The sequence below is a fragment of the Rhinopithecus roxellana genome, chromosome 9 (genome assembly GCF_007565055.1).
Source record: "Rhinopithecus roxellana isolate Shanxi Qingling chromosome 9, ASM756505v1, whole genome shotgun sequence".
Lineage (NCBI taxonomy): Eukaryota > Metazoa > Chordata > Mammalia > Primates > Cercopithecidae > Rhinopithecus > Rhinopithecus roxellana.
In genome coordinates this window covers 40,798,124-40,821,356 of record NC_044557.1, presented here as the reverse complement: position 1 = coordinate 40,821,356, position 23,233 = coordinate 40,798,124, and the positions used below count along the sequence as shown (strand labels likewise).

Below are 23,233 nucleotides of genomic sequence, written 5' to 3'. Positions count from 1 at the left end.
ATTAGGAGAGAGTGAGGGAAGGAATGGTGTGGTGAGTAGTTGTCTTGCTATGCAGATTAAAGTCGCTCAGGTAATAAAGCAACTGTCCCCCTGATACAGACACTTTCATTCATGTAGATCACCTTTACAGATGTAAATTTCCTTTACAGAAAGGCAGCTATTCAGAACTACTTTTGTATCTGCAGTGTCTCAAAATAATCTGGTGGAAATACACCAAGGAAGTGTGTTTTGGGATGGCATATTCTGGTCTTCTAGAGTCATATTTTGGAGTGGTGTCCTGAGGCCCAACAGTTTCTAGAACTAATGAGACTGAACTTATAAAAGTGACACTTTGAAGACAAATCAGCTTACTTTCATAGATCAGTTTTTAATTCTTTCCATTTTTGAATAAAACATTATTGTAGTATTTTATAACTTGTGAAGTTCTCTGTAATCTAAACCCATTAGGTTGTATTTTAAGTCAATTTTTCTTGAAAGCTATCCATGTATTAGACTAGCACGAGAATGTAATTTCTGCGCCTAGAGCTAGAGATTAAAAAAAAAAAGACACGTGAGTGTTTTGTAAAATAACGTCATAATTTAGTAGAAAACTAGACTTTCTATTACAAAATTAAAATCCAACATGATCCTCTCTATAATTGAGGTATCTGCTGAGGTCTGAGGGTAAAACCCGTGGGGTGGCCTTGCCGAGCAGGGACACTGAGCAGGCTTTCCCTGAGAAAATTCCGTGTGAACAGGACCTGGAGGCCACGTGGGAACCCTGGCTTACACTAGAGGTGGAATTATGGCTGCCAGAGGTGAAGGATGAGTTTGGACATGAGCCAGTGGAGTGATGGCATTGGATTGTGAAGGAATTTGTATCCCCTGTTAAGATCATGAGTTTAATTCTCTATACCAATTGTTCTGGGGCCTCGAGGATAAAATTCAAAGAATCTATTACTTGGATGGTAAATATATACAAAACAATATTTATGTATTTTTCCCCTTAAGCTTTAATTTATATTTAGCATTTCCTCACATTTTAAAGACAGGCAATAATATTAAAAGAATATTAGCAGGCCAGGCACAGTGGCTCATGCTTATAATCCCAGCACTTTGGGAGGCCGAGGTGGGTGGATCACCTGAGGTCAGGAGTTCAAGACCAGTCTGACCAACATGGTGAAACCCCATCTCTACTTAAAATGCAAAAAGTAGCTGGGCATGGTGGCAGGCACCTGTAATCCCAGCTACTCAAGAGGCTGAGGCAGGAGAATTGCTTGAACCCAGGAGATGGAGGTTGCAGTGAGAAGAGATCATACCTGTGCATTTTAGCCTGAGCAACAGAATGAGACTCCATCTCAAAAAAAAAAAAAAGTGTTAGCATAACCTGTGACTTTGTCACCAAATCATAGATTTGTTTCATTTATTGCAGATATCTCAAAATGTTACTACACCATGGTTCGAAGTTGCCTCAGTTATTAGACTTGCCACCTGTTATTGAGTGAAATAACAAGATACATAATGTCATGCCACAAATTTTGCTTTATCTCACTTTTGTAAGAATATGTTAATATTGCTGGTTTCCTTTGTAACCTTATGTATTTTATTTTATACAGTAAGACATTAGTTTGAGAAACTTACTAGACTTCACCAGAATGCCGAAGTAGTTCAGATTAAAACAGTTATGGACTCTGAAGGACCTTAAGAAACAATCACAGGTTTTAAAGTGAGAATTACAATGGCCTTAGACACATTTTAAAACCTAATATTGTACAATGTAGATTACGGACTCTTACGGAAACACTTGTGGCAAATAGGGAGAGACTGGAGGCAAAAACACATGTTTAGGGCATTGATTTGAAGTTGCAGGCATAGAGGCTGCAGCCGTGCCCAGGCTGAAGCTGCGTTAGTGGTGCCTGCTGTGGAGGAAATGATTGGGGTGATGTTTAGGTAGTGAGCGGGAGCCTGGGGTCTGCCGCTCTCCGGGGGGGCATTGAGATTTGAAGGACTGGAAGGAGACATGGCTGCACGTGCTAGGAAGAGTTCTGGATGGAGAGAAACCTGATGAATCCAGAGAAAAGAGAGGAACGAGGCTGGTGCACTGGGAGTGAAAGATCAGAAGGTTTCCCAGGAGTCAGGGGGCCTGGGGATTTGGCTGTGATGCATTCAGGTTTTTTAGGTGCAGTGTGATGTCATTGAAGAAGTTTAAGTGAATGAGAAGTTGCTTACATGCAGAGAATGAATTGTGTGTGGATGGGGGTTGGGGGAAGTGGGGAAGGAGTAGAGCAAGGGAAGCAGTGAAGAGGCTTCCAGGAATTGGGGGCGGGAGACTTTCAGCTCCAACACACCTGTATCGCCTTGTCTAGCTGTATGTACGATGTACAATTTTGAATAACATGTATGATGAATTCTGTGCTTCTCTCCCATCTTCCTACCCAACTGTCCCCTCCCTTGCCCCATTCCTAGTGAAGTATATCCTGTTAAAATACGAACACTTCCTCCATGATCATCATGTTAAACTAGTTCATTACATGGTAATTTCCATTTTTAATGAGCATGATCTTAATATCTGAGCCAATAAGAAAAATAGAACAAAATTATATGTCATAAACCATTAACTGTCAATTAATTGGTCTATCTCAGTTGACACTAGGCCCTTCTCAAGTCTCCCACATTTTGAATATTCTTAATACCATATTCAACACTTAATGTTTTTTGTTGGTTGGTTGGTTGGTTTGTTATTTTTTTGTTTTTGAGACAGAGTCTTGCTCTGTTATCCAGGCTGGAGTGTGGTGGCGCAATCTCGACTCACTGCACCCTCTACCTCCCAGGCTCAAGCGATTCTCCCATCCTGAGTAGCTGGGATTACAGGTGTGTGTCAACATGCCCAGCTAATTTTTGTATTTTTAGTAGAGATAGGGTTTCACCATCTTGGGCAGTCTGGTCTTGAACTCCTGACCTCAAGTGATCTGCCTGCCTCAGCCTCCCAAACTGCTGAGATTACAGGCATGAGCCACAGCACCTGACCCAGCTCCATGTTTGTTTTGTTTTGTTTTGTTTTGTTTTTTAATGGATTTGTTGTGTTTTACTCTTGATATTTTACAGGTAAGGTTATTAAGGCCGTGTGTATGTAGTTCCAAAAGCTACCAATTATTTCAATCTATAATAATGGTCTATAAATAAACAAGCAAACCTGCAAAAAGCCCATGCAGGAATCATCTAGACCACAGGTCAGACAATTGCTTTGGTTGGCTCACAAAATATTTAATATTTACAAAAATCAGTTATCAGTATTGAGAATTCCATGTTACATAATTTGTGAGATGCCCATAAATCCACTTTCCCTTTTTTCTGACAATAGCAGAATTTGGAAATATTTGTCCTGCATTCCCACGTAGGAGAGAACCCTGGCAGAGTGGGCGGTCATGACTTCAGGGCCTCCTCTAGTTTCTTCCTGGCTTGCTCATTGAAGTTGACTGTATGGCCTTTGGGCATTAGAAAGTGTGAGTCCTCTCCTAGGTCAAGCATCTGGTTGGCTAAGCAAGTGTTTTATTTGCTTGACACCTAACTCCAGGCTAGAATTGTTTGTCATGCAGCTTTTAAAGGATTTGTGAGATACCCTTAAATCTGCTTTCCCTTTTTCTCTTGCAATAACAGAATCTGGAAACATTGATCCTGCTTTCCCATGTCTTGGATACCCCATTCCAGGCCAGGTGTCAAGCAGAAGAAAGGACTTTCAATAAATAAAACAAAAACTTGAAACAACGTTTTTTTTAATTGTAGGCAATTAATTTTCTATCACTGAGATATAAAAATAAATAATATAAAGAAACGAGAACATGAATTTGAGCTATTTTATTTTCTTGTAGGGTATCATATCTGACAGAGGTGACACTTAATTAGATAGTTTATTGGTGTTTGCCATTTTATAAAATTGATAAATTGATAAGATGACACTTAACTCTGATATGTAAGTCAAATAAACATTCCTAGGTTCTACTTGAGATTTAGAAGCTAAGATTATAATTAATAACTCCTAAGAAGATGCATAAATCATACAGAGAATTCTTGTCATTTTCAATGATGTCTGTGCTGTACACCTTATTCTTAAAGTTTGTCATTTATTTATGACCATGTAAAGGTCAGAGATGTTACTATAGATGTAGCTGTCTTGAAGTTAAATGACTTATCAAGAACTTTGGTAAAATCAAGCCATGCACTCTATTTCTAAGTCAAGAACTGAAAAACTGACAATAGCATGAAGCTATTTATCAACTAACTAGATATTAGCAGGAAAATATAACAGATATCAGAGGGATGACTGCATGGTTTCATTACACTTATGATTTAAACACTTGATGTGAATAATAGTTATTTTTTCAGATCCAAACAAAGGATTCCTTTATAAAAGATAAAATCTCTATGTTATTTTACTTTTGTTTTTTTTTTTTTTTTTTTTTTTTTTGAGACAGAGTCTCACTCTGTCACCCAGGCTGGAGTGCAGTGACCAGATCTCAGCTCACTGCAAGCTCCGCCTCCCAGGTTCAGGCCATTCTCCTGCCTCAGCCTGTAGCTGGGACTACAGGCACCCACCACCTCGCCCGGCTAGTTTTTTGTATTTTTTAGTAGAGATGGGGTTTCACCGTGTTAGCCAGGATGATCTTGATCTCGTGACCTCGTGATCCGCCCGTCTTGGCCTCCCAAAGTGCTGAGATTACAGGCTTGAGCCACTGCGCCCGGCCTACTTTTGTTGTATTTCCTTGGGCTTACTGCTACTTAGATTTTCATAATACTCGCAAGAATTTTGACATGTTAAGCATTTTAATGACTTGCTTTTCTTTTAGGTTTTGCAGTCTGCCATTTGGAGAAGTTAAGTCCCTCCCTCCCTCCATCCCTTCTTCTGTCCCTCCCTTCCCCTCCCCTCCCTCCCTCCCCCCTTCCTTCCTTCCTCACTTTCTTCATTCCTTCCTCCTTCCCTACCTCCCTCTCATTCCTTCCCTTCCTCTCTTCCTTCCTTTGTTCTTTAGTCTCTTCCTCTCTCTCTTTTCTGTGTTTTAAAGCATATTCCTGCCTTGTAATGCATAAACTCTTTGGGAAAGAAAAATTATTCAATACCAAATATCTCAAAGATAATTTTACATGCTTTAGGCATAGGAAGTAAAAATGTCTTTTATTTTCAAACTTCCACTGTTTTTCTTCTTCCTTTTGCCATGTGTGCTAAACACCATTTTTAAAGATAATCGGATGTGTTAAATCTGTTTATTCTTCATCACAATCATAAAACTGCTGAATTTTATGTGAAATGATTTTTTTAGAAAATAGGCTATAGTTTGTTATACCAATTTTTCCCCTTTAGAAGAACAAGCAATTAAACCACCTCCAGGTACAATGAGCATCTGAACAATTCATTCTGAATTTTGTGAGCATGCAAATTGTTGCTTATACACAAACCATAATTTGTACATAAAGTTGATATGCTTCTAAAACTGCATCATTCCTTTTCCTTTCAACGGGGGATTGAGTGACTTTGAGTAATTAGGGAAACAGGGCAAGGGGGCTTACTCAGTCTCTTTTTGTACCCCTCTGCGTGAGTGAAATTGAGCTTTCAACCTAAGGCTTTACAAAGATGCCTCTTTTGCGTAAAAGTACTTCCAACAGTGACTACAAAGGGTTGTAGCAATCCCCACCCCCCACTAGGACAACCATGTACAAGACAGAAAAGGCTAAGATTCCCCTTAGTTTGTGGACAAGACTCTTAGAAACTAGGACCTGAATCTTCGTTGTTGACCGATGTTCTCCCTGCAGAACTCAGGTATCTACTTCTTTTATGGGTTTTCTGAAAGCAAAAGCAACACTCTCACCTCCATTCCTCTGAAACAAAAGCTGACGTTCTCCGCGTGCATCCATAGACCCATCTCCTAGGTGAAGGCCCCTTCAGATTTCCACATTCCACTTGCTGCAAGCCTCTCATGCAATGCAGGGAGCACCTTCCGTGTGCAGGCTGGTCCTCCTGAAGCACTGATGGATGAGCCTGCAGTCTCAGCGAGGCCCAAAACTCTGACAACAACTTTTGCAGCAGTTTGGTTGGCTTCATCAACAGGTGCTGGGACTAGGAGTTAAGACCACCAATGGAGCATATTTAGGCAGAAAATATGTCTTAGAATTGAGAACCAGGGTGATATCCTTGGTTATAAAGAAAGAGTGATATGCTATCCCAGAAGTTTAAAATGGTCAATAAATATGGGAAATTGGTGAGTTTCTGGATGTGCGCACTTGGGAAATTCTGTGGACTACCATTCACGGCTGAGATGCTACTGTGACCCCAGATGGATCTTGTCATTGAGAGGGAAGCTGAGGACTCAAGCGGGGCTTCAAAGTCTTCAGTGAACACCTTGATGTAAACTGCAGCCCTACTCTCTGTAACAACACCCTTGTCTTAGAGTGATTCACCCTAATTCCCACCACGAGAAGCAGTGGCCTCTTCCTCCTTGGTCTGTGCCCATCAGAGCAGTGGCTCGAGGGCTTTGCCTTGAGTAATGAGAAATATTTTATCAAAGAAACTAGACAATTCTTTCCATCAAGACTAAGCTTTACTGAACTAATATATGCTAACAGTGATTCATTTCATTTATCATCCCATTTAATTCTGTGGCCCTTGAATAGATGGGAATATTTAGTCTCCTTTCATGATGAATAAATGAGCCTCCTGGGATTAAGTGGAACATTCAGGTCCCTATATTGGGAGAACCAGGCTGAACTCAGGTCACACCAGGGTGCCTCACCTATTTTGCAAAGCTACTTCAAGGCTCATGTATGTACTGCCGAGGTAGATTTCTTCATGTGTTGATGATTCTCTTTCTAATTCAACTGTTTTCTTTTTTTGAGATGGAGTCTCGCTCTGTCACCCAGGCTGGAGTGTAGTGGTGCGATGTTGGCTCACTGCAAGCTCTGCCTCCTGGGTTCAAGCAATTCTCCTGCCTCAGCCTCCCGAGTAGCTGGGATTACAGGCACCCGCCACCATGCCCGGCTAATTTTAGTAATTTTAGTAGAGATGGGGTTTCAACATGTTGGCCAGGCTGGTTTCAAACTCCTGATCTCAGGTGATCTGCCTGCCTCGATCTCCCAAAGTGCTGGAATTACAGGCATGAACCACTGTGCCTGGGCTTAATTCAACTTTTTAATGACAGATAATACAACAACTCTTATAGAACTAATGGATAATGCCTCCAGAAGTCTTTAGGAGTTGCCCAGTATGGGGATGCAGAAGTTATGTCCTTCAGCTGAATCAGAATTTGTTTGATAATCGTGACTTTTACCACCTTTTACCCTAGACGATAACTTCTTTATCAAATTCCACGGAAGTGATCTTTCTTCTTTTTCTCTTACTTGATGACTTTCTTCTTAAATTAAAAATTTTTATACGTTTAAAACCCATTTATGAGGATGAATTCTTTTATGATGGGTACAGAGCAAGAAAGCCATGCTTCATGAGGGTTCTGACAGCAGATTGAGGCCTCCTTCGCTCTCTCACACCTGTACAGTCTGGCGCTGTGATGCATTGCAAGTCCTTCAGAGGCATGTCCAGGAAGCCAACACAGGCAGTATGAAACCCACACCAAACAGGATGCAACAGGATCCTTCCAAAATACATCTATTTTCAGCATACTAAGGAAGTATCTTAATGACTTCTTTCTAGTTATTTCCATTCAGATTCCTAATATAGTGCTTTATACCTTATTGTGTGAAGTGTGACAATGAATTCAAGTTTGGAAAAGACATTTGAGAACATAGAGAATATGACTTTATATATCAAAAGTTGAAGGGAATATCATTATTAATATTTAAGTAGTGAAGTATTCAGTTTAACAAGACATTTGGAACAAAGACCAAAAATTAGTGTAACTGATACTCTTACTTGGTGATACTCTTCGTTAGTGTATAGTTTACAATAGAAAAAGAAACTAATTGGCATTTTAAATTCTTGAGATAATTCTGAAATGAGTCATGGGCTTTGAATAATCATCATCATTATGATGTTGACTGGCAGATGGGGTTTATCAGGTGAAAAAATGGGTCCTGAGTTTTTATAGTATGTCTATGTCCTTTTATAAAGTGTGTTCTAATGAACATCCTGTGGTCTGAACAATTTGACGACTAGTTCCTCTCCACTTAGGAGTTGGCGAGAGTGTGAAAAGGGGCACACACTTTGGGAGACGGGGCTGCAGAGGTCATCTCTCTACTGCCTGAAACTCTCCCCTTATCCCAGACACTGAACTCTTTCTAGGTTTGGAACACATACTATTTCCTCTGGCTGAAAAGTCTGCCTTTCTTGGTCTTTTCCTGATCTGTACCATTTTACTACTTAGATCTTAATTTAAACGTCATTTCTTCAACAAAACAATTTTGACCACTACTGCATAACCTTAACCAAGTTTTATATTTTCTTTATTTCAATCCACTGTTTTTTAATAATAATTTATGCAACTTACAATTCTTTTATACAATCATCTACGCTTTTGTTTGTTTGCCTAAATTCACAAAAGTAAGACCCATTTCTAGTTTCCATTTATAACTAGCGTTTATAACAGAGTACACTGTCAATATATAATTTTTATTTCACTCAATAAATGAATGATAAAAACCACTGCGCTGCCCACACAGGCTAATCTGCTTTCCCCACCCACACAGGATAATTATTTTATTGTCATTAAGAAAAGAAAAAAAAACAAACAATTTTTTTCAACAGTTAGAGTAGCCCACAGCCATTGGGCTTGGAATCATTAAATGCAACTTCAAATTTCCTATTTTTGTGTTTGTCATAGAGGTTAATTTCATGAGCGGAAGAGGGCTAGAGCTTTCAACACTGGTTTTACATATCCCAAAAAAGAACTTAATCATACTTAAATTACCCAACAGACTACACAAACAAACTAAGGAAATGCATTGCTTTACATATTATTAACACTCCTTTGTGTAAATGTGTGTGTCTCTGTTAAACACTGTTTTAAGTGAAGGTTCACCAGGAGTATCTATGTGCCATTAACTTGTTAATATTGTATTGTGATAATTGAGGCTTGTATACTTCCAAGGCACTGCTAATTCATGGATGAAATCTTCTAATGAAGATTAGGTTGTATTGAATCTAGTTTTATTTGCTTCTCCTCCTCTAGAAACTAGCAATCCGCTTTTCATGTCTTTTTTTTTTTTTTCCCTTAAGGTTTTATTAGCATTCATATTTGGTATATAGGAGGACTCATTTTTCCAAGAGTTTATTACATTTAAAGTCAAACAAGAATGAGAATGAATTGCTGATTTCATCCTAAAAGAGAATAATAAAGAAGGAAATGTGTTGATAGTTGAAACTCAGTGTGGAATTATTCATTCGTTTTTTGTAAGCATGGGTCTCTAAAGCAATTTTAGGTCCAAATAGCAATATTGCGAGGAGGCATTCCATGCGCTCTGTATGTTTTCTAGGCCATTTGGCACTGGCTTTCAAGAAAAGGCTGTTTTTGTGGACTTCAGCGTGGAGTGGGCCCTGGCAGAGGCACCAGTGGCCTTGCTGTGTGTTTGACAGGTTGGCCCAGGGAGCCACATGATGGGGGAATGCAGATGAGGGGTGTGCGTGTCAGAGAAAGAGAGAGATGCTGATTTGGCCTGGCTTTCTGTTTTAATGTTCCCTGTCCCTACATTTATTAGCATAGATTTCTAAGCATCTAGTTTTTCAAATAGGTGATAACAACAAAAACCACCAATGACGAGGGACACGCCACTCTAGCCTTTGAGCTACATCCTTAAGACATAATTGTTCCACAGGGGTTTGAATATTCTTCCTTCGAACACCTGCAGAACTTTTTCCTTGCAGCCAAGAACAATGTAAAAGATTCTAACAGTCCAATATTCTACTTTTCAGACACAAAAACAACTGAGAAACACTATTCTATATAATGTAGCTACTGTATGGTAGACTGTTGTATTAGTCCGTTTTCACACTGCTGATAAAGACATACCCAAGACTGGGAAGAAAAAGAGGTTAAATTGAACTTACAGTTCCACATGGCTGGATGGGGCAGCGGGGGGCTCAGAATCATGGTGGGAGGTGAAAGGCACTTCTTACATGACGGTGGCAAGAGAAAATGAGGAAGATGCAAAAGTGGAAGCCCCTGATAAAACCATCAGCTCTCGTGAGACTTACTCACTATCACGAGAATAGCATGAGATAGATCGGCCCCTATGATGCAGTTACCTCCCCCTGAGTCCTTCCCACATTCACAACATGTGGGAATTCTGGGAGATACAATTCAAGCTGAGATTTGGGTGGGGACACAGCCATACCATGTCAACTGCACATTCCATTTTCACAAAATTGTGAGTTAAAAACGTTTTTTCTTTCATAAATTTCATTAATAGCAATTGTGCTTATAAGATTTATTGATCTATAGTGCATCCTTATAGAGTGTATCCACTCCGTAGTTCCGTGGTATAATGTAGCTTTACCAAAAAGCAGCACTGGAACATTTCATGCCTTTTTTTATTTGTAATTAGATGTTTTTAAAGTAATATCATTTTTAATTGGCAAATTATAATTGTATACATTTATGGGGTAAAAACATTCATTCTAAAATTCGTAATTTATCCTCGATTTTCTGTGAATAAAGCTTGTAAATATTGAGTTCTAAAGACTACATGTCCAAAGATAGCATTGAGTTAATCAGAATACTCATTTTCAGTAACTATTTTTAATTTCATATTATCAATATATATTAGGTTTGTGTAAAGGTAACCGAGGTTTTTGTCATTGAAAGTATGGCAAAAACTGCAATTACATTCACACCAACCTAAAATACAGGTAATTCTCTATAATATTTAGGTGCATTATAAATTAAATGTAATAATTTTATTTGAATCTTATGACAGCTTATTAAGTTTTATCACATAAATTACTTGATATTCAGCCTAAGCTTGTTAATTAGGCAATACTCCTTTGCATCTGTTTTTTGTTTGTTTGTTTGGTTGGTTGGTTTTTAAGAGACAGAATCTTGCTCTGTCACCCAGGCTGGAGTGCAGTGGTATGATCATAGCTCACTGCAGTCTTCAACTCCTGGTCTTAAGCAATCCTCCTGCCCCAGCCTCCCTAGTAGCTGGGATCACAGGCATGAGCCACTGCTCCCAGCCCTATACATCTTTAGATAGTAGGTACAAGAGGTGATGTCTGGAGCTCTTAGGGAGCCCCCAAGGCCCTGTAAGTAATGAGCAACATAATCCAGTGGGGTTCTGGGTTTCAGAGATTGTCCAGTGCTTCCCCCTAGATGAAGTTTCCTCCTCTCCCACTCTGGGAGGAATTTGTCTCACGTCGTGTTCTTCCCAGTTCTCGTCCCTGGGGGAGCCAATGCCAGGGATTATCTCAAGATACTTTTGCCACTGTGTGTCCTCTGATCTCGATTTTTCTTGTTCTCAATCATTTTTCTGCTGCTTCTCTGACTCTTGTTCAGAGATATATCATTGCATAAATAAAAATAATTAAAACCAAGGGATGCTGAAAAGTGAAATAAAGGATTTTTGTAACCTGCTGATTATAGTCAGGGCTTAACGATAGGATCCTGTTGTCAACTGCATAGTATACTTATAATATTGAAAATATAAATAAATACACAGAAATCTCTACAATCTGTGGCTATTGAATGATATGACATTTAATTGCTGGCATTTATGAGTCTCTCCCTATTTTTTTTTTTGTTGTTGTTTAGTCATTTGGATTTCTGTAGTGTAACTAATGCTGCAATGAACACCTTTAAACATTTACCTTTTTCTTCTTGGAAATCATGCTCATAATAGAGATTTCTGTAAATGTATTACTAGGTTTAAAGTTATAATTGATTTTTTGTGGCTGTATTCCAATGACTTTCCCAAACAGTTGTGGCAAATAATGTTGCCATCATTTAGTTACTCAACTGACTCACTAGCATTGCATATTGTTTATTTATTTGAGATGGAGTCTCACTCTGTTGCCAGGCTGGAGTGCAGTGGCCTGACCTCGGCTCACTGCAACCTTCGCCTCCTGGGTTTAAGAGATTCTCCTGCCTCAGCCTCCCAAGTAACTGGGATTACAAGTGCCCAATCACCACTCCTGGCTAAGTTTTGTATTTTTCATAGAGACGGGGTTTCACGATGTTGGTCAGGCTAGTCTCGATTTCTTGACCTCCTGATCCGCCCGCCTTGGTCTCCCAAAATGCTGGGATTACAAGCGTGAGCCACAGAGCCCAGCCTGTATATTGCTATTTTAAAGAGGAAATGATGCCATTTCATTAGTTTATTAAATAGGAAAAAGCTATGGATAATAATGAAACCTCATGGCTCCATGGAATGCTTAATATTTGGCAAATGTTAATGAAGACAACTCCAAACAGCACTTACATTAATCTTGCGAACGCCAAGGTCACGGTGCAGGCCCACATCGTACATTGCCTAGTTGCTATCTTCCATATGTTCTCACTTAATCTTTATGGTGGTATCCAATCGCTTTAATATAAAACACAGACTGATTCATATTCTGAGCCTTACCTGTCTCTTTAATATCTGAGTAAACCCACATCATGCCCTCTGTGTTCCCATTCCCCATTTGGTGGCCCCTCCGCCCCGTCCTGTCTTTCTTCCTGCCCACCCCTATTTTTTCCGGGTCCTGAACACAGAAACAAAAAAGTCTAGAATTTGGCCGGGCGCGGTGGCTCAAGCCTGTAATCCCAGCACTTTGGGAGGCCGAGACGGGCGGATCACGAGGTCAGGAGATCAGGACCATCCTGGTTAACACGGTGAAACCCTGTCTCTACTAAAAAACACAAAAAACTAACCGGGCGACGTGGCGGGCGCCTGTAGTCCCAGTTACTCGGGAGGGTGAGGCAGGAGAATGGAATAAACCCGGGAGGCGGAGCTTGCAGTGAGCTAAGATCCGGCCACTGCACTGCAGCCTGGGCGACAGAGCCAGACTCCGTCTCAAAAAAAAAAAAAAAAAAAAAAAAAAAGTCTAGAATTCTGGGAAACACCTGTCATAATAATATATTGTTTGATTTTCCAGCATTTATTTACAAGTTTCAGAGCTACAGGCTCACTCCAATATTGTCAATGGTTAAGGAATTTACATATAAAATTGAAATTTCCATTTCACTTCATTCTGCACAGGAAAAGTTCCTCTGCAGAATCTCGAAGCCTTTATTTTATGACTTGATTTTCAGTTGATTGTGAGGACAATGACCGGTGACCTCATGCTCTTTAAAAACTCATTGTGTTGCCTGGCACTGAGGGTTGATTTCAGCAGAATTACATGACAGGGAGGAGGTTCTCCCAGAACTGGTGCTACGCAGTATGGTTTTGCTGCTGTGTTAGGAGCAGGTTCCCAGTCTAATGGGAACTACCTTTATGGATAAAGCTGTGCCTAAACATTCAGAGATGCTAGAGAGGGCTTCTGCTGCTTCGAGCACTCACACCGTCTTCAACAGAGTGGGCGAGAGGAGTCTGCACAATGGCTCATTTAGCTTTAAGATTACAGTATCAGATGACACCTAATTTATGGATTAGTTACTTCTTACTAATTAATGAGTAAATGTTTAAACCACACAGACTGCAGACATTGATTATCTCTTGTCTTACCTAGAGTTTATTCTAGGGAACATAAAAGACAGAATGATAAAGCACAATAAATCATGTTATAAAAAATTATACTGACAGTAGTTGCCAGCTTAGGGATTATACAGTTTTGTTTTGTTTTGTTTTGTTTTAGAAAAAGACTAAAGAGACTGGAATGGATTTTCCTATTATATTTGTATTAAACAGTTAGTTAAACAAAACAATGACATATTTCCCAGTCAGGAGTACTTAGACTGGTAGTATATTTCCTGTTTAAAATGGAATTATTAGGTACATGTTCACCCAACATTCTTTGTGGGCCCCTTTTATTATTATTTGTATTACATTTTTTTTGGGGGGGGGGGACGAAGTCTCGCTCTGTCTCCCAGGCTGGAGTGCAGTGGCATGATCTCAGCTCACTGCAGCCAGGTTCATGCCATTCTCCTGCCTCAGCCTCCCGAGTAGCTGGGACTACAGGTGCCCACCGCACACCTGGCTAACTTTCTGTATTTTTAGTAGACACGGGGTTTCACCGTGTTAGCCAGCATGGTCTTGATCTCCTGACCTCATGATCCACCCACCTCGGCCTCCCAAAGTGCTGGGATTACAGGCGTGAGCCACCACGCCTGGCTTGTATTACTTTCTTAAATAATTTACATCATATGCCTTTTTTCCAAAGTAAAGATTATCAAATTTATTTTTGGTATATGCTACCTTCCTTTAAAAGGACACACTGTTTTATGAAATGCATATGGTTATAATTCTACTCCTACCAATAGCAACTATATTGGACTGGATGGCAACGGACTCCTTAGAAAATATACATTATTAAACTTATATCCAACAACTTCATCTTAAGCAGCTACATATGATGACACTCCTCCTTCAAATTCCAGAGTAATTTAACCCCTCAAATACACGCTTTATTTTGTCTATTTGTTTCTTTCAGCCTATGAATTACAGAACTGTCCAGATCCACCCCCATTTCAGAATGGGTACATGATCAACTCGGATTACAGTGTGGGGCAATCGATATCTTTCGAGTGTTATCCTGGGTACATTCTAATAGGCCATCCTGTCCTCACTTGTCAGCACGGGATCAACAGAAACTGGAACTACCCTTTTCCAAGATGTGATGGTAAGTTCATCATTTCGCTTGGGGGCAATTTAATGTTTCATGGGCATAATAACACATTAAATATTAAATGAACATATCCAATAATTTATTAATGTATTCAATAAATATTTGTTGAGAATCTATTATGTTTTACTCGCTCTACTTAATATTTAAGGAATATGTCATATACTAGTAAGTTAAAAGTAAAAAAAAAAACCTTGTTGCCAAGGAAATTATAAGGATAGCAAAATAGGAAACACAAGAGGAATGTTATACTCAGCTGCAGGTAAGGAGATGGCACAGGCTTGGCAAGCCATCAGGGAAATCTCCGTGAAATCAGCAGCGTACAGCTTTACAGTGGTTATATCAAATTGTCGGACCAGAGGGAAAAAGGATACTTATTAATTTGATCCTTGGTATTTATTTTTGTTTAGCTTTTATAATAATTATATATTGCTTTTGCATTTCAGAAAAATGAACTCATTTTTGTAGTGGGCCTTGAAAGGTACATAGCATTTTGCTACTTGGAGGTGGAACACTCGAGGTAGAAGAAACTGTGTCAGAAAAAGCGCAGTGTAGATGCAGTCTTGGGAGAAAACAGTAGAGTGGTCTGATAGTGTAGGAGGAGGGGTTCTCAGGAGAGGTTGGAGGCAGGTTCTTGTTCAATGGTGCAACAGAAGACCTGGTCTCTTTAGCTGTCCTTTCCTGAGCAGGAGTCCTGACTTCAATGCTTCTGTGTGACTGCCTAATTTTTATGATGACTTTGATATTTTTTCAATATCAAATTAAAATAATAGATCCATACGATGTTTAGGAAGAATGCATATGTAATAGAAAATTTACTGTAAACCCGACATTCTAACACTATGCATTCAGGGCCTTTGAATGAAAAAATAATGAAATTACCAACTCCGTGGACCTTTGAAATACTAAACACTTCTATCCTGTGGGGAAAAGGGAAAGACATCTGGCCATGCTTTAATTTCTACTGAAGAAGTAAAAGAAGCACATCAATAGACTTTTTAAATCACAGTTTTTACCCATATTTACCTATTCTATATTATTATAAAAATAACTACAAACACACTTCGGGAGTCCAAGGCAGGCGGATCACGAGGTCAGGAGTTTGAGACCATCCTAGTTAACACGGTGAAACCCCATCTCTATTAAAAATACAAAATTTAGCTGGGCGTCGTGGCGGCGCCTGTAGTCCCAGCTAGTCAGGAGGCTGAGGCAGGAGAATGGCGGGAACCCGGGAGGTGGAGCTTGCAGTGAGCTGAGATCACGCCACTCACTCCAGCCTGGGCGGCAGTGCGAGACTCCGTCTCAAAAAATAAATAAATAAATAAATAAAATAAAAAGCTGCAAACAATTCTTTAGTCATATTTTAAAAGTATTTTATCTTAATCTAATATTTATTTAATTACATATAAAATAGCACTTAAAATTAATTTTATAAAATAAGGATAGCAGTAACCTATCTGGGCTATTTTTCATTAAAACATTCTTTAAATCTTTAAGTCCACTTTCCATTCTAGAAACTCATATATATGTATAAATTCCTTTGAAATTATCAGGATTGAAACCTCTTCTTATTTGCAAGTTTGGTGTGAAGACTTTGAATTCATATGTAAATGGTAGACGCTCTGGCTTGATATTAAAAAACTACAATTAAGTATCTAATTTAATTTTATTGCTTCTCAAGCTTAGTTTTTCAATATGGAAATAACTGCTCTGGCTTAGAATTATTTTGTCAGTGTGAAAATAACAAAATCTACCTTTTTTGATAGAATTTAAAGTGATGCCACCTTTCCTAATTCTAACATGGTATGTAACACCATCCAGAATTAGCTAAACTCTGGATGAGTTTAAAGCCTAAAGCCCTTGAGACTCCCAAAACCCGCCTGAGGCTTCATTCTCCATTAGAAGAACTCAGAGACGTCTCTAAAACTGTCATGCTCATCATTGTGGTTTTAACAGGGAGGGGATATGTCAGTATCTTCCAGGGAAAAGACACGTGTGGCAGAGTCCAGGAGGATGTCTCGCTCTCTCAGAAACCCCATGTGACCACAGGCAGAAGACCATCACCCTGGTCACCTCCTCGGGTCTGAGTTTTGAGGTTTCTAGCGGGGCTCTGCTTTGTAGGCAGGACTGAGGGATTGAATGTCCAATGGCAGATTTTAGCCTCCAGGTAGACAGCTGTGCCCCACATGCCCCGGCCTAAGCCACATGGTTGGTTTTTCTTGTGTAGCCAGCTCCCACCTGGCATTGCTAGATCGGAACAATTACATACTCCACAAAGACGCCTCCCAGGAGTGAGCGCAAAGGCCAGATCTCTCAGGTCCATGCCAAGTTCTTTACTAAACAAGCATTTGTACTATTATATTTCTATTTTTACTAATACTTATAAACCAAATTAAAAAACTGAAACGCAGGATTCATGTAAAAGTTGATCATAAATATTGAAAGAAATTAGAGGACCTATATAAAGGATTTTCTAAGAACCATCTAATGTGTATTTAGTATCCTTTTCATATTAAAAAAAAAGCTGTTATTTAACACAAAAGGTGCTTTACTTGTGAAAGTTTATATTTCTTAAGGAAGTCATTGTTTCATAAGAATGAGGAGGTTGTTCAAATGCCTATTGGGTACAGTTATATGGCACTTAAGTCTTCCCCAGAGACAGCAGTAAACACTGCTGACAACCCAGTATCTTCATGTAACATGTATATTTTATTAATTGACAGTGGTTTATCATTTCAGATCAATGGTTGCTATATAGGTCGAGTGTACTGAAAAACCATCTTCAAAGGTCCAGCCCTGTAGACTTCAAAAGAACTTGAGAAAAAACGGAGACACTTTAAACAACTTCTCGATGTCTTTATTAAAAATTGACCAGTTTAGATAATTAATAAAATAATTCTAAATCCTAAGGCATCAGTCTTCACAAGTATATATGAAATCAATTTGTATTTACATACTGAAAATACATGTTAAGCTACATAAGAATCTATTACGTGAAATTAATACAGTATAAATTTATCTGAAAAACTGTGGTCTGAAAGTATGATATCTATGAAAATAAACAAATGAAAGAAAATGTCTCTGAAAGTTACCTGAGAAATTCAAGACATTATTTTTCTGTCAGTAACATAATTACACAGAAGTCTCAGTTAAAAAAAAAAAAAAAGGTTATAGAGGCCGGGTGCAGTGGCTCACGCCTGTAATCCCAACACTTTGGGAGACCGAGGTGGGTGGATCACTTGAGGTCAGGAGTTTGAGAACAGCCTGGCCAACATGGCAAAGCCCCAACTCTACTAAAAATAGAAAAATTAGCCAGGCGTGGTGGCGGGCACCCAGCTACCTGGGAGGCTGAGTCAGGAGAACCGCTTGAACCCGGAAGGTGGAGGTTGCAGTGAGCTAAGATAGCGCCATTGCACTCCAACCTGGGTGACAAGAGCAAAACTCCATCTCAAAAAAAGAAAAAAAAATGGGGTTATAATTGTTAAAATATGTTTAAGAAACTGAAATGTTTATGCATAAAAGTATACTTTTAGGTATAAAAAAATCTTAAACACTCATAACAAACTTGACTTACATGCATTAGTGTGGGCATAGTGGGGAACTGCATAGACGGAGATAATTATTAGTGTAAGTAATATATTGTGGTAGGTATGTTAGCAGCTTCTTTGAATTTGACAGATTTTGTAAGCAGAAAACAATTTTATTGCAAAATTGACATGAGAAATGCAACCAGCTAAACAATGTATTATTACATACATACTTTTTGAAATTAAGGCTTACCAAGTTGATTGGTAAATACAGAAAATAATCTTTCCCAGTAATAGAGAATAAAAATAACTGTAAAGAATGCAACCCTGTCTCTTTATTTTTCTTACTTACCTTCACAAATACAGTTTTTAAAATTTCTATTACCAAACGACAATTTCCAAGACAGAGTGCATTCTGGCTTCCTATCTGAAAATGCCTCTAAGGAAACCAGAGTAAGAGAAGGAAGAAAAATGATGGCAGAAATAACTCTGGTGCCCTACACGCTAGGGGAGATTAAGCTTTCAGTATCTGGATATATTAAGAGTCAGGATATTTTGGCCGGGCGCGGTGGCTCAAGCCTGTAATCCCAGCACTTTGGGAGGCCGAGACGGGCAGATCACAAGGTCAGGAGATCGAGACCATCCTGGTGAACACAGTGAAACCCCGTCTCTACTAAAAATACAAAAAACTAGCCGGGCGAGGTGGCGGGTGCCTGTAGTCCCAGCTACTTGGGAGGCTGAGGCAGGAGAATGGCAGGAACCCGGGAGGGGGAGCTTGCAGTGAGCTGAGATCCGGCCACTGCACTCCAGCCTGGGTGACAGAGCAAGACTCCGCCTCAAAAAGAAAAAAAAAAAAAGAGGATATTTTTATATTAATAAATATTTATGTATATATTTATATTTATTATAACATTTACTATATTTTATATTAATATTTATGCCAGGTATATTTATTAGTTTTTTAATATGGAATTTCTTTCATATTCTTAATGTTTAGGCAAAAAACTTAACATAATTCTAGAGAAAAATTTATAGTATCTATAAATGATAAGCCTCTTAGCAAACATTCAAGGTTTTAAAATTTAAATTACTCTGTTTTTACTTTATTTATTTGAGATGGGGTCTCAGTCTGTTGCCCAGGCTGGAGTGCAGTAGTTCAATCACTGCTCACTGTAGCATAGACCTGCCAGGCTCAAGCAGTCCTCCCACTTCAGCCTCCCAAGTGGCTGGAACTATAGGCATGTGCTCCCATGCATGACTAATTAAAAAAAAAATTATTGTTGTTTTTTTATAGATGGGATCCCCCTGTATTGCCCAGACTAGTCTCGAACTCCTGGGCTCAAATGATCCTCCTGCCTCAGCCTACCAAAGTGCTGGAATTATAGCTATGACCACAACATGGGCCAGCCTGTTTTAATTTTAATTTGATGTAACATCACTTAATATGCCCTATCCATCTCTCTTCACAGAAAGTCACATTGCATAAAGAGAGGAAAAGGTAGCACAATAAAGAGATGTTTCCTTGTACCTCCGCCCTCCTTTGCCAATGTGTGCCAGCCCACCAGTTGATTTTCTGGCATCTTCTAGCTCTGGCTTCACACCTGAGCAGGAGTCAGTCACATATACCCATCACTTTTGTGTGTTAACCACCAAAAGTCCCCCCTTCCCACTTCTCAGGGATGTCAATTAACGAAGGGAAGCCTCGGTGGTATTTGAGGCAATGGTAGAGAGTGGTGCTGTGGGGGAGGTCAGTGGCGCCAGGGTACCTGGGCAAGTTTGCCATTGGGCGTGACATTCAAGTTAGACATCACCGCCATCACTTTGAACACAGCGACTGCTGGCTATAGAATTGGATCAAAATATGCTGCTTTGTTATCTTTATGTGCTTACTCTCCGGAAAAATACATGAGCAAACAGCTTCAGCAATTCCCTCCTTCACTGCCTTGCACAGCAATGCTCTCTCCCACGTGAACATCTGGGTATTCATGAGCACGGAAATGCGTGCACATCTCTTTACTCCATGGCTCCCGAGAGTGGAAGGAGTGTGGCCTCTCCATCTCTTTCAGTTGCTGATGCCATGGTCAGCTGCTTGTCTTCCTGGTCAGGCTTGGACCAGAGTCTCCCAGGCAGACAGGTGAGGAGCTGGGAGGTACCTGCTGTGTTCCACGCAGAGCTTCCTCCTTCATCTCACTCCAGACTCCACTTTGAACCCCGCCTCCAGGGAAAGGAAGGCAGGGGGGCTGCGCTTCCTGCCGAGACACGCACACTTCCTGCAGAGGCAGATCACAGGCCCGCGTCTCTGCGGAGCTCAGTGAGACGCCACCACTCGGGGAAATGCAAGCATGCCTTTGATGCCACTACAGGGAGGCTAAAGACTTTCTGGAACTAGATAAAGATCAGGCCAGGGAAAAGGAGAGGGGAAATTTTGACTCCAGTTTTTTTAGGGTCTTCTTTTTTTCATCTCTAGACTACCCAGTGGGAGGGCAACAGGATTTTGCTTTGAGAGAATTTTGTGTGCTCACGGATAGAATATTATTATCTTATGTGATGATGGGCGTCTCTTCTTTTCCTTCACAGCACTTGCACCCGTTGAATTTTAAACTTCTGTAGTGTTTGCTTAGTATCTCTCTTCATCACCGTTCAGTAAGCTTTTTACAAAGGCAGCAACAGGGTCACCACGGTTCACTATGGCATCTCCAGCCCCAAGCACCCTTTCTGGTACATAATCCACTCTCAGTAGATACTTGTTGAGTGAGTGATTGAAAAGATTTGTTATTTGGATTTCATAGATAAATCATGGCAAGAATCACTGACTTGCTCAATGTCATAGAGCTATTCAGTGGCATAAAGAATATTGGAATCAGGAAGGTGTTCTACCAGGAAAATCACCACCTCATTTCTTTTACCCTTTAAGAGGTGGAAACGATGGCTTTTTGTTTTGTTTTCCCAACAGGAAGGGTGCTACTATCTATAATGTGGTTAGATAACTTCAAGATTCAACTAGAAGGGAAACCTTAGCATTGTAAGTCCACATTAAATTAATAGCATGGAGTCACTCGTAAAGGGTTTCAGCCTAATTGGTTTCATGAGTTTACTATTAAAGTGCTTTCTGGTTATTCTCTAATTCATCAGTTCATCAATTTGTTTATCATGATCCTAGCTAGACAATAGGGACTGATGAAAGGAAGTAGCGGCTGGGGTGGGAGGAGGAGACGCAGACCCTGTCTCCTAGAGGCTGACAGTCTCATGGGAGCTGTGTGGTCTATGAGCAGATACTGGACCTCTAGAGCCAGAGCAACCAGGAAAGACTTTAAGGAGGCAGTGACAAGGCATTGAGTTTTGAAGGAAGAGACAAATTTGCCTTGGCAGAAAATAGAAGAAAGGCATGTGAACACTCCCTCGACATCTGGAGGGAGGAAAAGTGCACTGCCAACAGGAGACCAAAGTAGCTTGTTATGGGGCCAGCATGGTTTATAGTCCCATTATTATTATTATTAATTATTATTAGAGACAGAGACTCTCTCTGTCACCCAGGCTGGAGTGCAATGGCACAATCTTGGCTTACTGCAACCTGCACCTCCCAGATTGAAGCAATTCTCCTGCCTCAGCCCCCTAAGTACCTGGGATTACAGGTGTGCACCACCACGCCCAGCTAATTTTTGTATTTTTAGTAGCGTTGGGGTTTCACCATGTTAGCCAGGCTGGTCTTGAACTCCTGACCTAAGGTGATCCACCCACCTCAGTCTCCCAAAATGCTGGGATTACAGGAGTGAGCCACCGTGCCCTGCGTATGGTCCCATGTTACAGATGACAAGTATCAGGAGTGTCCCAGACCCTGACCTCATAGAATTTACAGAAATGGAGGCTCCCAGGGGTAATTTGCTTCTCCAGCTTACAATCCAGGTTTGTGTGACTCCAAACCTCACTTAGTAATAATGATGCTGTAAAACTTCTAAAATAGTGTCTACCTGTAGTCCTTTCTTCTGATGAAAGGACCCAAAACTCCAGCCAGGTTCAATCCAATGTTCTTTTCAAATCAATACACATCTGCGCGGTTCAGCAACGTATCATATCCTGCCTCACGGTATATTCTCACTTGTTATTAAACTTTTCTTTTGTTTATCTGTTTGTGTATTTGGGCCTTTTTCCTCCACCTAAATTCTGTACCGTCTTCGGCAGCCCTTCAAGGTTCAAGAGAGTTGTGAACACTCATCTCACACCTCTTAGCTGTTGGTTTGATTTCAAGGTTCAAAGTTTTATGACTTTGATGCACTATGTTTGAATTACAGACTATATTTCAGGTTATTCCATTAGTACTTGGACATGTCGTTTTCCATAAATAAAATAATTACCAATAATAAATATACATTTCTTAACAAAAATGAAAATAAATTGGGTATTGTGGTAGTTCTTCAAGTTGTTGAACACTTGTAAAAACTGGAAATGCTTCCATAAAACATCACTTACATAATCTTACATTACATTATCTTACTTCTTCGGGTATATATCTGAAGAAGTAAGATAAGTAAAGAATTGATAATGTTTTTGTTTTAAGGCAAATAGACTTAGATAAAACTGTTTCAGACGGCTTATAAATAGGGTCTAGCAGTGTGAGTTAGAAAAAGCAGTTACATATTTATGAATACTTTCCCCATAATTCACTGTGCTGGACACTCAACTGGGTTGTCAGCAGGTCACAGGTGATAACTAAGGATTTTATTTGAGTCATAGAAGAATAAATTTGTCCTAAAGGAATTTTGAAGATATGGAGAATATATTAAATAAAACTGAGATAATTTAGCTTAGACATATAATTCTTCTAAGTTCTTCAAATATTAGGGGAGTAATTTTGACAAAATGGTCATTCAGAAATATTTCTCACTTATTTCCCTTCAGGAAAAATGTTGGCTAAGGTACTTTGGAGTCAAATATTTAGCTTTCTACTTTCTAAAATCAGCTGTATGGCATT

At 39.7% G+C, this 23,233-nt stretch overlaps 1 protein-coding gene across 1 annotated transcript in view; it reads left to right on the top strand.

Moving 5' to 3' along the window:
• The window catches only part of CSMD1 (CUB and Sushi multiple domains 1), a 2,044,058-nt gene that overhangs the window by 1,867,565 nt on the left and 153,260 nt on the right, over positions 1-23,233 (top strand). Inside the window, exon 42 of the mRNA XM_030937494.1 lies at positions 14,546-14,734. Within this exon, the coding sequence (XP_030793354.1) occupies positions 14,546-14,734 (189 nt within the window). The remainder of the gene's footprint in view (positions 1-14,545; positions 14,735-23,233) is intronic.